The 18812-nt window shown below is 39.0% G+C and overlaps 1 protein-coding gene across 5 annotated transcripts in view; it reads left to right on the top strand.

The window, feature by feature from the left end:
* Window positions 1-18812, top strand: part of LOC126854677 (neuronal acetylcholine receptor subunit alpha-7-like) — a 210262-nt gene that overhangs the window by 93922 nt on the left and 97528 nt on the right. For all 5 annotated transcript variants that reach the window (XM_050602894.1, XM_050602049.1, XM_050605413.1 and 2 more), the window contains exon 6: window positions 12019-12199. In XM_050602894.1, the coding sequence (XP_050458851.1) occupies window positions 12019-12199 (181 nt within the window). The remainder of the gene's footprint in view (window positions 1-12018; window positions 12200-18812) is intronic.

Here is an 18812-nt window from a genome sequence, read left to right as displayed (position 1 = left end):
AATAATTTTAACGCATTCCCAGCAGTGTCAGCGTACTACTAAACTTCCATAAAAAATAAAAACAATTATAACGATTCGAATACAAAATTCAATTACGTTTCAATTTGTTTTAATTAAAAGACTAATTTGTAGCAATGAAATTAAATACAGTCAAGCGATCTATTTAGTCTTGAGGAAATGGAGAGTAAAGTAAAGTGTGCCGTGGGGATACGGTAGAGAGAAAAAGAGAAAAATAATATATGGACCAAAAGTGGGTCAAGGGGGTGGAGGGAAAGTGAAAGACAGTGAGTAGAAAAGAAAGAAGTGGTCAGCCGGACATACCGAATCCACCTCCGACCGTAACTAACAACTGGCCAAGTTGTTAGCCAGACCGGGGCAGCGACGAGAGAGATTTCTCTCGCCGGCGCGTTGGTAAAGTGTGCGGGATCGCTTCAATTAATTAAAGTCTCGTCTCGGTGAAACTTTGCCTTTGTGGGTATCGTGGAAGCGTACAATGACTACTCAGGACTACTGGGCTAGCTAACGGACGACTTTCGTGACTGAGCAAAACGGACGGAATTAATATTTGAAAAATAAAAAAAACTTTCTTTTTGGGAACGATTTAAACGTATCTTGAATACGAAAGTCGATGAAACAGTTTGGACTTTGAATTTCTGATGCGCGGCGGCTTTTAGATGGTCAGAAGCGTAAGTGGTGGCTCGTTAATGAGAAGTGACACTAGAAATCGATGGGAATATTGATGACTCGACGAGTCAAACTTGAATCTCCATGGGTCCCTCCAGCGATCATTTTCAGTTTGCTGCTCGTCCTGCCACGAGTACCAACAGCAATTCGTAATGGTTCGCTTATTGTTTCGACGGTTCGCCATAACGCGATTTGTATATCCCAATGCGGTCGAATTTATTCGCAATTATGCGTATCACGTTTTGCTAACGAGTTATTTTCGCGAGGATGTATTTTAGTATGCGCTGTGAAATCTCTTTGGAATATAAAGACAGCGCACTCTCAAAACAGTACATAATATCGCAATAGAATATATACATTTTTAAATAAGAATTTTTAATCGATTCACACAGATTGATAACAAGAGAGAAGATAATATAATCTGCATTTTTGAATAATATTAGATAATATTTAGTTGTGCGACGTATCTTTAAAATTTTGTTATCTATTCTCTGCCGCGCATAGAATAACTGAACATGCAAAATGTCCACGCGGGATTTTCCCCATGATAGGCCGCAAATATTTTCCCAACCTCGAAGCGCCCAAGACACATAAATCCTCGTCCGAAATTACACCGTCGATTTTCCGATAAATATGTCGTGGACCGCTAAATCATTTAACTTATGTGCTCCCATTATCGACCGGAAAAATTTATAGGAACATCGGCGGAGGAACGGCTTATCGAGGCAGCTGCGCGAGATCTACCTGACGTCTCGTATGGTCCCGATAGCCGCCCCCCATATTCCGAAAACAATCCCTACCGCCAAATTGTCAACGAAACACCGGACCGATGATTTACTGCCGTGAAACGACTTTATGTCAAACTCGCGCTTGCTATCGCGTTTATCGAGTCGAAACTACCATTGCATTATCTATTATTGAGCAAAAATAACATTTCGATCCCAATATATTTAATTCTTATCTAATCAATTTAGTTTCTAAACAGACATTTTTTTCTATGAAAATTTCCTAAGTCATCTGAAAATATTGCTTAAATATGCTTGTTTTTATATAATTGAATATTATATAGAATCTTATAGAAAAAAAATTATTTATTTCACAGAATAATTTTACTTTAAATTTTATCAACTATGTAGTAGATTTTTCACGTTGTCCGTATACGAGTCAATATTACTTTTACCTTCCATGCTTTCAAAGTCTTAATATTTTACCCTCGCTATTCTATCGAGATAGAAGACGACGATTTTTCTCCAGCGCGACTATGAACAGGGAGTAAATGATCTCATAGCGATGCATCGCACGCGCATTTGTATAAAGGACGAATCTCATGGGCATCAGAATTTTGAAGACGTCGGTGCCAATGCTGTTAGAAAAGTTGAAGTGTAAATAAGATAACGACACGGAGGGTCGAGCGTTTGTGCGAAATGTAGTTTCATTTTGCAACGGGCTCGGGGGAACGGTTACGCGCCGATTTTTCCAAAGGGAAAAGGCGCGCTTTCTTCGCAAAACCGTAAAGCGAATCTCGAGTATCCCGCCAGAAGATACTTTTGGGCATTACAGTCGAATTTAAGTCGTCGTTAACCCGCGGGGTTAAGAGAGTCTCGGTACTGGCGTGCGCGCGCTCGTAAAATTCGTTGAACACCTTCCCGGCCGCCTCGTAACTACATGTTCACCTCGCAACCGAGCAGCACATCAACGAGCTACTACTGAAAAGTATATGAAGCAATCCGCGGTAACGCTTCACTCGTAGCCGAAACCTTTTATATATCTCCTTGGGGAATTGAAATAATCCTATACGCTTTGTACCGTCATAACATATACAAGTTTCGATTTAAAAAAAATAAAAATTTATTTTTTATTTCTTATTTTCATTTTTATTTTTTCTTTTATAGAAAATATTTATTCTTTATTATATTATATACAAGCGTGAGGATTATTATGCCTTTATTCGAATTCCATTAACATTAAACATAGAGTACGCTTTTAAGAAAGTCTGCGCGATGTCAAGATTGTTAATACGATACGTGATTCAAGATTGTGATGCATTTGACAGGTGTTGTCAGAAAAATCTCAAAATTCTCCTGATATATTTTAAAATTTTTACGAGGTTGTGGAATAAGGAAATCTAAAGAACACTGATATATCCGATCGCATTACCCCATATTTCGATATGAATTTGATAATGGGATAGGAGGACATGAGGGCAAGTCACTATGTGGCTGTCTATTCCGCTGTCGGCGAAGCCACATATGCGAATATTATACGGGCCACAGCGTGAACCGCCGGAGAATTCGATCGAACCGGCAAAATATATTCTCGAAATCTACTTGATCCATCTACAGATAATCCATTCGCACACCGGACACTCTCTCCCCGTTTATATAAATGTATATAGATTTATAACAATTCCCTGCGCGTTTCATCGAAACGAGGACACGCTCGATCTGGCGGCGATTTTGATCGAGAGAGAAAGAGGGATACTATTCTAATCTACATACTTGATCCGGTTATTTAATCGAATCACGCGCTCTCGAACGAATGCGGTCGAATTCTATCGGCCGCCATCCTGGGAATACCAGGGTACATAGAACACGGTCTGTGTCCGTCGGTTCGGTACTATTTCCCCGATCTACATACAAATATACGCTCTCGTAATCATTATTTACTCACGTCGGATTGAGAATGTGATTTTCGTCTGTCGAATTGATTGCGCCGAAAAACGTATCTCCCACTTTTATGTGTCTTTATTTCCCTCTTTCTCTCTCTTTTCTTAATCCAAAACCGATGCCGGAAACTGAAAGCACGCTGTTCTAATGCAAAGAATAATCAACGAATAACAACGAATACACCAGATCAAACACGAGAAATGCTTTCGCGATATTAGGAAGAAAGAAAAAGGGGTCAAATATAAATTTTGAAAACAAATATTCTACTAGGAAGAATACTTGTGATAATATTGACGAAATTTGAGGCGATGTCATGTAAATTGAATTTATTCTGCATAGCAGGCTCTCATTGTACAGTTATTCAATCTCTAGAAGTATACATTGGTCCGTTATTGTGCAAATTAAATGCCAAACAGAAATGAACTGAATTCTCACATTTTTACAACACGAATTTCTGCGATCATATTACAGTAGTTTTCGCAACGGTCGCATTCCATGCCGATCTGATTCGATCGGCGTTTCTCCCTTTGACATAACAGCTGAGTGAACCGGCGTTAATGTCAATGAAAGTTGCCGGAATTTTATAAAGCTCGCGAGCTTTTTGGAATTTCTCTCCAACGCGTCCGAGAGCGAATACGACGGTCAGTGAGCGGCGGTTGTAATTATATGAATAATTAATTGAAACGCGACGTCAGGCCACCCCGTTACTGCGGGCCACCGCATGACCGGGCTCGGTACCTGCTCGCTTCTATTCGCGCACATGGCCGCAGTCTTCGATTATTAACCAGGAACCCGTATCTTGAAAGATAAGAACCCGGGTCACGAATCGGATGAGGAAATTTTTCTTACATCGCCGTTTCGATTATAGCCCGCGTTTTTCTTTCTACGAGTATATTGTAGCTTCAGGTCCGCCAAAAGTATCGCCCGCAAGCTGTTTACGAGGAAATATCTCGCTTCCCTCTTCGCGGAGACAGTCGGAGAAATCGAAAGCATTAATCTAAAGCTTTGAACATCGCGTGAACATTGAGCGCGCAAATGACGACATACTTGACAAAGTATCTCTGTCAACTACTGAATACATGCCATAAGATCGGTATATCTTCACGAGAGGACTTTCTTTGACGGGCGTGTCAGCTAAAATTATCGCAACAGCTTCGCTCTGTAAACATATAAATCTGTCTGAAATAACAGCTCGAAAATCGAAAATTAGTATCATTTGCAATATTCACGGCCGACGGTGGTTTATCGCGAGCCATCCATTCGCGCAAACGAGAGTTAGGGCGACATCGCGCGTCGTTTCCCGGTGATTTGGCGCCGTTAACTTTCCGACAGTTCGCTCTCTCTCTCTCTCTCTCTCTCTCTCTCTCTCTCGACATTTATGACATACGGAGTTTCAGAGCATCTCGTTACGTCGGCACTATTTGTTTAAGGGAGCGCGATGAGCGAATGGACGATTCGCATGCACAAAGTTCTCCAAAATTCCCTTCTATGCTGGAAATAATCTGAGTCAATTTGGTTAAATTGCAGCCAATTTTTCTCTAAATTTGTTTAGATCATTTCTAGTTTTAATATCCGCGATATTAAACTAGAATTTTAGTAGAGTTGAATTCGAAATTGAAATTTAACTGAAACAAATTGAAAGATTGGATTTTGTTCTCTCATCAATCCCGTCCATAAATCAAAAACTATTGCTATGTTTTTATTAAAGAAAAATCCATTTTAAGCTAAACTCATCCTGCTGGCATAAGCATCTCTCGCGCATGCATCTGTTGGTTGACACGCCCGTGTATAGTCGAAAGCGAAAACAAGCAATTGAAGATTGTAATCATCGATTGATACTAGATTGAAAATCGTGAAACATCAGGATACGACTTTTTTATTCGGATACGTGCTATTTTATTCGCCGATATACGTGACTCGGGACTCGTAAGACAAATTTATCATGGCAAAAAAAACGGAAGGGAGCGGGTTTCGTGGCAAGGTCGGTGAAACCTCAACCGTTCTGAATTTTAAAAGGAAAAACGAAAGAAACGCTAGACTACCGATAAAAAAAAAAACGGGTAAACTTGTTTGCGAAAATAAGAAGGAATAACGTGAATTGAATCCTCGTCGAGAATTAGATGACAACGACGACGACGACGACGACCGAGAAGACGATTAAATCGATCAGTCGACGCGTAAACCATGAAAACGACGCGAGGAGATGTCGACCGATCAATTTCGGGCCTCGAGGGCGCAACCCGTATTCCACGTTTGACATTTCAATCTCCATGCGACGAAAGTGCTTGGGCGGATACGCGGCTCGTTAGTCATTGCATGTGTCGGTTTATGATAACGATTTAACGAGATTAAACGGGCATCACTTTACGATCGAGACGGGGCTATCGCTGTTTCTTGATTGCGCTTGGTGCCTCCAATAATCTGATTTTTCACTCTTTTTTTTTTTTGTTGAGTTTTCTTACTGGCACGCAAATACGTTTCCTCGCACGAGGAAACTCGCACAGAGTATAACAGATTCTATCACGCAGACACTCTAACGTGCACCTAGTGATATGCGTATACATATACTCTACTGTAGCTGGAGATAATTTACAGGTGGATCACTAGGAAATGCTGTGTCGTGCTGAGGAATTGATTACGCATCTCGCTCGTCCGTCTTTCTAGTCAATCTGATACGGAAGAAACTCTAAACTTGTTGCATTCGTAACTTTGTAGTTGGAATGACAATTTTCTTCTCTCTAAAAATAGTGTCCTTACAAAAATACTGTGTATATGTGTCCGCTTCTTACAAAAATATCATACTCACAATATTCTACAAGAATAAATAGTGCTCCTTCAAAAAAAAAAAAAGAAAAATAAAAGAAAAAAGAAATAGTAAAACAAGATAGCTCGGTTGAATCATGGATTTACGGGAAGTTAAAGAATCGCGCGAGAACATCGAAAAGTATCTTAATTGTCGCCTACAAAATTCTGCATTTAAAGAATACGAGATTTCCAGATTATCGTATCGATGAAGCGCGAGTACCGGCGTTGGAATAATCTTTGATATCGTGTGCTGCTTCAAATCTGTGATTTCCTTTTCCTGCAAGCCTGACATTTATGCGTTATGCGTTGAAGTTTTAATCGAAAATTGCGAATTCGCTAGGCGCGAAAACGTCGACGCGACACCCTAGAACGACGTCCATGTTCCATTCGCGACGCAAATGATCGACGTTTCGAAATTTCGCAACGCGTGCGCACAGTGTTACATGTCGTAACTAGTGTTACATATATCGGGGCACGTCATTGCGGCCATCGTCAGCGAACGACGAGACTTCTCCCGTCTCATCGATTTATAATATTTTTATATTCTTGCTGACCCGATCGCGTAATATTTTCACCTTTACGCGGTATTTACGCGGCGTACGCATCAGCGGGCTATGCGACGATATACTCACGATCGTAGACGCATCGAAACCTATAATTAACGTTGCGCAATTTTCTTTTTTCTGTCTTTTTTTTTAGAAAAAGCCTAAGGAAAAGAAATATATTTGAATAAAAGGCATTAATCTTTATCTATCTACGCGAATCATGAAATCTGTTGTTTGAAATTTATTTCTTAGAATATTCATCCCCTTATGCAACTAAAAAAATTTTACTTTTGCAACTTTGTAATATTTTATATATACGTAAAATATTTATAAAGTAAATTCTGTTAATAAAAATTCTGTTATTTTATTGAATTATATACAAAAATTTTTAGAATCCAATATAGATTCAGCTGAGATGATCGGGATGACAATCGGAATAGATAAAGAATTAATCTGCAACAAAATTGTTTATGTGTATATATATTTTATTATACATATTATATTTTATTATTTATTTCCTTCTGTACGATATTTAAACTATGTAATCTTGCTTTCGCTATTTCATCTAGGAACGATTTTAGGAATATGCAAATTTAACACGTCACTGTGCACCCCGATACCGTTTTTGATGTTTTTAAAAACGAAAGCCACTACAAACAATTTAGAATTTATTCATCGATTTTAGAGCGCATCTCACAAGATGATTAAGATAATCAATACTATATGCCGAAATAGCTCTCGCGCGAAAAGTTTTTGATCCTCCCACTTTTTTTCGACGACGTGACGAATCTCGTTAGCCGTGGATTAGCGCGCATGTTAAATCGGCTTTAAGTATTATCTCTACTAGATATCGTTTAAAAGATACAGTGCATATAATGGAGAGAGGACGAGATAGTCGTTACTCGCGGAACAAAAGCAGGCTAGCCGCCTACCGTCTGGAGTGCGCGACTTACTTGTTGCTCACGTCGGGAAGCGCGCTCCTCTCATGAATATCGCGATCTACGAGGGCGATGTATAGCGAGAGAAATGCAACGCGCGAACTCATGGACGAGGGGAGAGAAACGAGACAAAACACACAGGGGCGAGGCCTGTTCGCCCCGGGTCAGCGATCCTCGGCGAACAGAATTTATCCGAAAACTCGACAATAGGCATCGCAGTGGGATCCGCCTTTGTTCGACGCGGAACAATCGACGAAAACGCCCCTCAGAATTCGTGAACGCGACGGCGCGTGGACTTTGATGTACGTCCCGGTATAACAGGAGACTGGAGCTCTCGCAAAGCGAGAGAGCCCGAGCTCGATAAACATTGTCCTTTAATCTTATTTGATTATGTGCTTCATCGTAGAGATCCACACGACCGAATATCCTGCTGTTTCAAATTACTATTTTATTTACTTTCGTCTTAATTATCGCGTTAGACACTTACAAATGATGACGTAATCATTTCAATCGTTAACGTATACAATGCTAATACATCGTGTCGGTATGTAATTTTATATATTATATCATATATATAGCGTGTTTTCCTCCCTCACAAAAAAATTATCTTTTTATTTATAAAGTTGTAATGAAATTGAAGATGATGTTTCTTTATTTTTTTATTTGAGACTTTGTGAAGCGCCAATCTTTATCACAAACTCAAGTTATTAACATAAGATATTTTAATAATTAATTTTTAATTCTTTTATATTTGCTTTTCCTGATAACTTTTCAATCGATTTGTAAATTTGTAAATCATTTATCAATTGAATGATTCCTTTCATAAAGACTGCAGTTTCAATAAAATCCGATCTTGTATATGTACATTACAAGGTGTTCAGAAAGTAAAATTAAATTTTTCTTAAGATAAAGTTCAGTTAATGCTTCAAAAAATAAGATTTATTATTATTTGCTTTTTCTCAAATTTTAATATATCAAAACTATAAATTTACATTCTTATTAAGAACATATTTTTTTCTTATTTGTCCTCTAATATTTGCGCTTGAAACAATCTTCGACTGTACCTGGATATCTTGCGCAGTTCGCTTGTATTGTTAGTTTAAAAGCTCAATTCACACACGGACATTCTTTCCATTTGAGGCGTTCAAGATCGAATTTTTCAAACAAACATTCGCCGTTTGCCATTCAACAGAGGTGCTTGCTTAGTCGGAGTCGGATAAAGTGTATATAAATCCCCTTACGCCCGTGCGACTAAAACACCGACCCTGAGTTTTGTTTCTCTCCCTCGTGCGGTTCTCCTCTTCTTTTTCTCTTGGATTTTTGGACGACGCTAAGCTAGAGATAAATTGTGGAAAAATAAATTGTGTGCAACGCATCCTGATTATCATGCACCCACTGCAATTATCGTTGGTCGAATGAAATCCAGCATCATCTTGCGTAAATTACACCGAAATTAAAATCGTTTAAAATCTCGATATTCTTTTTTTCATTCGCGAATCTGCTTGCTTTCCTGAATGAAAAACTTTAGATTATACATGTGCGTAAGTTCGAGTATCAATTAATTCGCGATTATCTCTAATATAATATTATTACGTACAAGCTTGCGATATGGAATGGTATCTTCAAAATTCGTATTAAATATTTTTCCGCCCTGTTTCACAATTTTGTTGCCGGCAACATGTGCCAACAATGCCAAAATGATTTCGTGTAACGACAGTTTCCGGGGCGCGCATAAATTTCTGACATTCTTAACTGCCCTATGAGTCCATCCTGGCTTAGCGTCGAGCAATCGTTAGGCATTCAGATACTTTGTTTCTGTTCGAGCGGAATTTTCCGGCCGCTGTAGTGATAGGATTGAAAGATATTAACGAAAACTTGGAAGTTGGCGGGAAAGTTTATAATGACGCGGTATCGAGTGCAATGCAGTGTCAAGCTAAATTGTAACTTTCATTACATGGGATTACGTTAAGTTACATCAAAAGTGTCGAGCAACTTTCTTGATACAATGTATTACTTGTCAGCGGATAAAGTGGAAGCGAGAGATGACATATATTACTTGCCGTACTTCATTAAATTGCTATTTGCAAAATAGCGCACGTGCCTCGCTCATCGGCAAAAGTTTACGGGAATAAATAAAGATAATGTTTTTATTTTTATTATCAAAGAAAATTATAAAATTGCGCCGCGTTGACAATTTGATTTAAGCGTTATCGTAATTTCGCCAGTTCCCAATCTCGCGACAATCCGTCGATCGAATAGCGACATTAATCTATGTATAGATGCATGGTAATACGTGCCTTGGGATCGTTAATTAACCCCTTACGATCTGGTCATTAAATTCCATGCATCGTTATCGCGAAGTCTCGCCGCGATAATATAATATAACGTTGAGATCCACATGTGCGGTTTCTCACGATTTCATGTTATAAATTGTAGCTGGCAGCGCGATATTTTCTCGTTCCGTAGCTAATTAACACAATTTCCCACAATAACGAAACATCGGCATAACGGCCTCAAAACGCACATTATATGCCTGAACATATCGCATACATTTCCTCACACGCGGCCAGAAACAAATGACAGCGGCAACGGATAACGAAGTTATCCATAAAAGAGGAAAACACACGATCAACAAAATCCAATGCCTGGTACTCCGCCAACATAGTTTCGTTTCGTCGAGATTAATTAATCGGACATACTTTTTGGGGTGAAGCCCCGTTTCTCGTTAGTCTTCATTAGCCACACAACAACGACGACAATGCCGCTATCCTCCCGACGAAATAACCGAAATAAGCGCGCATTAACGGGATCGTCCGACCGATTCTTTTCCGACGGATTTACAGAGATCGGTTTTACAGAGGCTATTTTTTCTCCGGCGTCCCGTTTCCTCGCACGCGAATTCGACGATTAAACGGACGCGCGTTAATCGACGTTGAAAGAGAAACGTCGCTCGCTCTCGGGTGATCGCGATCTAGGCCAAACGACAGAACACACGAAAGCGACGAAACCGCATTTGATATCTCGTTCGCGAAACGAACGAACGAGCGTGGCAAGATCATGTACGACAGGAGACATATGGTATGACGATTAATATTGACAAACGCCGTGCTGAAAATTCAATTCTTCGCACGAATTAATTAACTCCATTTTCGCCGAGACCTCGGCAAAGCGTCCCATTTTTCCTCTCCGTCATCCCCCACCTAGCGTTATCCTCTCCGCGTTCTCCGCTTCGCGATAACGTGCAAAAGTAGCGAGAAGCACGAGAGCCTTAATGATATGGCGGTATCGATTTTCGATTGGCGAGAGAGAACGACATCCTCAAAACCTTCGACAATGACGTCGATGCCACCATCCATTGACTCTCTCGTCAACAACGTTCTCTGTAACGAGAACATTAATATCGATGCCATCTACACTTGATTTTCGCGAGCATATTTGTAATATTAATTTCATCGGGTTGTCTTGTACATCTAATATTCGTTGATTGTTCAGTTTGTGTGACAGTAAGAGAGAATAAAAGACATTTCTTTTTACTAGCACGTTTCATGGAAAAATAGGATTTTCGTTCTCGCAATCTCGCGATAGATATTTCTCTTACTGTCGTGTGGCGTTTGAAAACTTATAATAAGCTGCTTTGATAGATAAATGTGTCATTAAAATTCGCGCGTAAATTTCCGAATACATCTGCCTTTATCCTGTAACGCCGTTTAAGTGGTCGCTTGAAATTATTCTTGAGGGATTAACAGGAGAGGGTGTAGTTGGGGCAATGCTCGCGGTACCCTTCCTCTACCCTCTTTACCTTTTTCGTTCTTCATCGTTCCCCCCCTTTCTCCAATTCCGGATCGTGCTTAAAGGGATTCTCGTAAAAGCGGTCCTAAGCGATTTGCATTTTCATGAATAACATTCGTGAGTATCCCGCTTTATCACCCTCCTTCACCTTCGTGATTCTCGTTTTATTGCTCGAAAGTTGCCGAACATTATGATTTTGATAAATGGTGGACACCGCACCAAGCTAAAGTGCATCAAAAAATATAACAAAAACTCGCTGCGTAAAATGAAACGATCGATGATCCGAGTCGAATTTTTTTTCGCGAAAAAACGTTTTCCTCCCACGGATATAGCGCGCAAGTAAATGTAATTAGAATGGAGAACTCTTCCCCTATACCTCAAGTATCCCATCCGTCTCCTCGACATAAACACGACATTCGCGTTCTTCGCCTCTCAATATCCTTCGTGCGAGGTCTTGCCGGCGGCATTTAACAAGAACCGACGACGCCCCGTTCCGTCACGCGATGATTAAAGAGGCGCGCGATTAAACCGGCCGCGAAACGCTCGACGACTGACGAGGGTAATTAATGGAGGTATGATATGAAACGTTAGTGCGGATGAGGGTTTCGACGGGACGTTCCAAACAAACGTGGTGGTCACGCATAACGGCAGTTGCCTGTACGTCCCTCCGGGCATCTTCAAGAGCACATGCAAGATAGACATCACTTGGTTCCCCTTTGACGACCAACACTGTGACATGAAGTTCGGATCCTGGACCTACGACGGCAACCAGGTACACTACTATCTCCACTTACACACCGACACACTCTCAATACACACCGAGAGCACCAAGATTATATTATCGATCCCTTCAATTCTTCCGAATGAGCTATACGCGCTTTTTACTCGAGTGAACCGGAAGCGGAGGGTAAAAGAGGGCTAGGGACCGCGAAATCTGGTTGTACCAAATGCGACCGATATGGTTACCAAGCGATACGACAAAAGGGAAGATCGCAGTTTCGCATGATTTCCGATGAAAAATTTGTCGCAGATATTTGATGAATAATGACGCTAATATGAGAGATAAAAATCTACAAAAATTCTCGGCTATTTATTCTCCAAAAATCCGGCTCGGATTTTCCGAATAGCAACAATTTGTACGAATCAATTTGTGTTTGATGTCACTTTATTAAAACTGAAAACATTGATCATTTTTATACTTATGACAATTGTTAAATAGTGCAAATTCCATCTAAACATCCAAGAAAAAATAGCGCATAAATAAATTTATTACAATTTACTATTTCTTCTTCAAGAATATTAAATTCATACTCGCTGTTCTAATTAAAGTTTGCATTAATTTTTATATTCTAAAATTAATAAATAATTATAAAAAGCATTATTAATTTGTCGCAGCGATAAAAACGAGTTTCAATTGCGGCTCACGTTGCTTAATTATCGTGCAATTACCAATTACCGAGGCGCGTCTCTTTCTCGCTTAACGAGTTTGCGAATTTTCAGCAGAGAAACTTGCCGAATATATTATCTCTGCGCCTCGTCGTCCCTCGGCAAGCGAGCGGGGGATCGCGAATCTTATGGCGCTTTATCGGTATCGCAAATGGAGCAAACCACTTTCGGTGTCCGTTCGCCATCAGGACCCTCGCTACCATAAGAGACTCGACCCGCCTCTCACTTCTCCTTTCCTATCCTCTGATCTCAAATTGAGACCAGATAAACCTCATCCCGCGCCCGTGACGGGCACACCACGCGGCTTCTTCTGTCCGACACAAGACTCACAAGTGCAACACACAATAGCGATGCTCCATAGATAGCCGTTCACGCTTCGTAGCTTCAGCTCGGATCTATATACATAACATAGGCATATATACATATATATATATATATATATATATATATATATATATATATGATATATAGCATTACATGTTACACCACGTTACGACACATGTATCACACGCACCGACGTATGTGTGAGCTAGATCCGTGACAAGAAAAAAAATGAAGTAAGATAGGAAAATGTATCAGGGATATTCCAGCACTCCGGAAAAGAACACGAGCGTAATTTCGACAATATCTTTAGATTTTGCCTTATTCGCATTAAAATTTTTGAAATACTTTATAAAGCGAATATTCCCGCAATAGTCGAGACAGGAAAAATGAGAGATAGGAAATCGCTTTGCGAGCGATCGATTTTGCCGATTTCTCTGTTTCGCTCGCATCGATTTCCGACAACGGAGATTAATTTTAAACTTTTTTTTTTTTACGGCGCGAATTAACTCGAGAACTTGTGCATTAATTATTTCGTAAACTCCGTAAACACAATATCCCGGGAGTCGATTAGCACGCGGAAATAATGCGTACGCCTCGAATCATTGGATTCGATGTCGCCCTGTTCAATTATTTGCGAAATTGCGGGTAACTTGAGGTGATCGTCATTAATGGAGCGATCTCGACGCAGTATTACCGTAACGCTATTTCCTTGCGCCGAACCGATGGTGATTGTTACTATAATGTCAAAAAGATTACCTCGTAGTTACTTTGTCACAAGTTTCTCGACAATCCAAACCTCGCAAACTTATTATTCTCACTGTGAGTAAATTCAAAATTTTCTAGAAGAATAATATAAAATTAAAGCACCGATTTATGTATTAATAAATCGTATTTTAATAAAAAGACGCAAGGATACTCGTTTTAATCCTGTAGTTAAAAAATTAATTCATCTTGTATTTTTCGTCATTGAATTTTTAAGAAACAAATTTACTTTTAGATATTTATTTTATAACGCAGAGCCAGGGCTAAAATTTTGTCAAACTAATTTCAGTCGATTATATCTGAATTGCGGATAACCCATGGCGGTCACCGTTAATGGAACGATCTCGATACTCTCGTAGATTGTGTCGTGGATATTTCAACGTGCGTTATCAAGGATAATTACATTCGCAGCCCTAAATAAATTGCCGTTGTCTTCCCTCCAAAGTGTGCAATTTATGATACTTTTCTAGTCGAGATATTTTTGCGTTACACGCTAATTATTTTTAATTGTCCTTTTTATAACATTCTCCGCATAATAACCGCGACATTTGCATTTGGATGTTTTCACTCTGAAGAAAATTACGCCTCAGCAAGAAGAGAGAATTCATCATTGCCTCTTTGTCATAACTTAATCTCACGTAAGTTTCTCTATTAATTGTCAAATTATCAATCATCAAAGTTTTATACAATTTTGACATTAATTCTCCAAAATCCTCGTTTAATTCCACGGCTGCATCAAGTTTCCTAATGTCTCGTTAATTTCAAATTTGAGAAGCTGGCAGTTCGCCAAAGATGAGGATGATTCAAAGTTTCAGAGATTTGTACAAACAAACATAATTTTTGTATGTTAAACTATTAAATTTATTATTGTTGTTAAATGCCGATAAAGTTTGACAGAATGTTACTTGATTTTGGTACAAATGTCATCGTAAATCCATGAAACCGTCTCCCACGATTTTACGTCTCTTATAGTTATGCGAGTGATAAATTTTGTCGTCGACACAGCAACTATTCCCCGTCGACGCAATATATAGAAACCGAGATGTGCATGTTTGTGTATATATACGCCAGATATTAAGGCGTATATGCGAGGCATCGCATCTAACTCACGACGTCGAGTTTGTCAAGCTCGTTCCCACGGCGCGCAGTTTGCAGGCCGCATATAAACGCTAAATGTTAAACTCATTTTACTTACGACCCGGTTTCGACACTTCGCCACGTCCCTGACAGTTTCCAGCCCTTTGAGACTCTCGCGCAAAGAACTAGTCACTATCAAGCGCGAAGCTTGTCAGTTTGTGTCCTGTCATTCGAAGTCATTCCCTGATGCACGGAATTAACGAGAATGAGCATCGATATAATTCGGTATTTTATTGTGCAATTTTGATTTGAAGAAAGTGTTTGTTAATTTGTTTATAATATATTGAATATCGAGATCTCTATTTTCTCGAATAATCTCTATTTTTATAGAAAAGAATTTTACCTAATAGCTGTTTCAATAATAATGTATAAAATCAAATCATTTTTATTTAGAAATTGTTTTATACTTTCCGGAAACATTAATTCAAACGTGACATATGATGATTGACAACATTTTTATTTTGATATCTGTTTGACGACACAAAAATGAGAAAATTACATGCACACACACATACACACACATTAATGGTAATATTCTTTCATAAGAAGATACTGCCTTAGCATGAAAAATTTTATATCCCGCGACATGTGAAGACCACATTTTTATACACGCGCAAATTTAATATAGACCATCCGACGTCTTTATTGCGATGTTTTTTACGATGCTGAGCGAGGAGGGACCGAACTTTATGATAACAATTTATCGCGACTCGTGCGCGAACTGATATCGCTGAGCCATAAAGCAAACTAAAAATGACAAATCATGATTTTCCGTTTGTTGCTGATGTATTGCGAAACGCTATGTCGAATCGTAAAGCTCAATGAATATTCGTTAACGGTCGTATGACGCACTTATCGCGGCGATAGAATGAGAACGACAAGTGTCGGATACAAAATTTCACAAACGTTTCGCCGCGGAAATCTATTAGCGCAATTATTACCGCCGTTATCGTTCGAAAAAGATTTCGTTTTTCATCGCTAAGGATATTAAAACTAAATCAATCATAACAGTCTATCATACATACGTATAAACATACATTTATTCATTTATTTGAAAACTGTTTTATTTGTATTACCAAATATAAATACATCCTTGCAAAATATAAATTCTAAATTATTCGAAATCAATCAAAATTCCCTATTTTACCATTTTACGTTTGCATGTTACATTTGTCTCGATTCGTCGACATTATTGACTTTGACGATATTAAAATTATTAAGTGCATACTTTATCGTACGCTTTGATGATAAATAAGGTACACGCTTAAGCATTCTCATAAATTGCGCGTCAAACTATTTCCTCTCTCCTCACTGTCGATAAATTTATAAACACTCTGTCATTCTTCTTTGTCCTCGTCGCTTTAAAACGCAGCTAACGATAAGAGTCGATAAGACTAAAAAACTTGCTTTTCAGGCCGGACTACCTCTCTCGCGCAATAAATAATCCTTGTACTTCCGCAACGCGGTCTTATCGATTTCCACTTTGAAAGGATTCTGTCATTATTTGTCTTAGCGCATATACGGAGTTCCTCATCCGTCATTTCGTGCATCGTCTCATCCGTCTGTCTTAATTACACGAGAATGAAAAATTTATTAATATTTCAAATATTTCAGAGCATTGTATATTTTTCAGATACTCATAATGAATAGCTTTTCTTTGAAAGTGAATAAAATATTGCGTCGCGAGCTATTTTAGCGATTAATAACAAGCTTTTGATTTGTCAATCGCATGATTTTTGCACGAGTTTCTTTCATAATAAATATCTTAGGCACGTAGAGATTTTAATCGCTGACTTTTATCTATAACATTTTCTGCGGCTTTCTTAATACGCGATCGAATTTAACACGATTTGCACAGTCAGAGTAATGAATATATCATTTCTCCGATAAATTTCGCGTTTAAATAATAAATAATCCATCCATTTTCATGTAGCGTAGCTCTCTTCTTCTCTAGCATCGCGTCGCGTCAGCTCGCGTATAATAAACGATCGCGGATTCGGTTCGTCGAACTTCGTCGTCGACCATAAGGCAAGCTCGATAATAATGGAATCTTAATGAGGGATCAATGTCTCTCGAATTAAACCGGTTGAGCGGGAGTATTATTAGCGATTCTCATAAAACGTTCACAGGAACGATTTTCCGACCGACAGTGGCCTTTAATAACGAGGACGTCGTCGTTCACGCGCAGATACCCAGTCACCAGAATCGATCCTTTGACTAAAATATTATTATACATTCTTTAAATCCTTAAAACTATTTCGGACAAAGACGTAATTTCCGGGAAACAATTCCGCCACTTTTTACATCCAAAGCTTTTTATCCACCATTAAAATCACTCACAGACGAAGCTCTGGCAGGGGCTTTTTTTTAAATTACATTCGCGATTAAGTTCAGTCCGTTCTCTCACGCTCATTTTACCTTCACAGCGGCTCTACTATGCTTCGTAATAGTATTGCCGTGATTATCCTACTTACACTCACGCACACACCGTGTATCGTTTATTTATTTCGATGTGTTATTTAAGTGAATCAGATTTAGATATCATCCTATCTCGACGCAGCGATAAAAACTATTCAATTAGACTCGCAAAAATGAATCAAATATAAACGAGCAAGTCGCGTTGTCAAAAAAAAAATTTGTTGCTTTGATAAACAAATTTATTTATTTAATTCGTACTAAAATGCAGTTAATGGAGGAAGTTAACTTTGGGTCACGGTGATGTTAACGTTTTACGAGGCAGTCATAAACGTTTACTATTTCCGGAAATTCGTGCGCGAACATTTTATTCGGAATAATAAAATTTTGATTTTTCGCGTCATGTGCGTCTGTATTTTGCAAATAGGTCGTGCGGTGTTAATTCCGATTCTTCAGCGATGCCCTAATTTGATCTATTTTCTTTTGAACAATTTATTCTAATTACCCGCTGAATTAAGTTAAGCGGGTTCTCTTCGGAGTGCTGGAATGATTTGTTAATGAATGCAATGGAAACAATTGAGATTCGTAACCACGTCACGAGCGCAATCTGAGCACACGAATTGGCTATAGCTATGTTGGATCTTATATATAATGGTGTCGGCATATATAACCTTCCTACGTAGAGGAGGGCGCTATGATGTGCTGATGTCGCTTGCCGGTGTTACTTTGCTTTCACGGGCTTTTTCTTCGAGTATCGAGTGAGAGCTTTTTCGCAATATATACATATATATATATATATATATATATATATACATATATATATATATATACATATATCTCTATATATACTATGATGAGTGCGGAAATAAAAAGGGAAGAAAACGGAGAAAAAAAAAAAAGAAAAACGAGTGGAAATGGCAACGTGGGTGATTTCCGGGATTCTATGCCTATACACAGATTATTCCCCGCGTCTTTGCCGCGTCAGAAAAAAAAAAGTACTGTAGAGAAGGAAGTGTAGGATGAAATCGCGCGAATATACACAACCGACGCAAACTATACTTACACATGCCTCACACACATACACATAGACCAGTCAAAGCAGGGACCACGTGATTATGTCTGAGCTGGAAATTACGATTTTGCATGGAGCACATGTCCACGTCGCTCTACTATCGACTCCGCACCGATTATCCTTCTCACCGATCCCTGTCCTCTCGACGAAGAGTCGTCCTTCATCCAAGCTCTTTCTGAATCCTTCTCGATTTCCTCTGCGCGTCCACGATCTCTCTATTCCTTCTTTC

Source organism: Cataglyphis hispanica, chromosome 1 (genome assembly GCF_021464435.1).
Source record: "Cataglyphis hispanica isolate Lineage 1 chromosome 1, ULB_Chis1_1.0, whole genome shotgun sequence".
NCBI classification, from domain to species: Eukaryota; Metazoa; Arthropoda; class Insecta; order Hymenoptera; family Formicidae; genus Cataglyphis; species Cataglyphis hispanica.
This window is presented reverse-complemented; position numbering and strand designations above follow the sequence as displayed.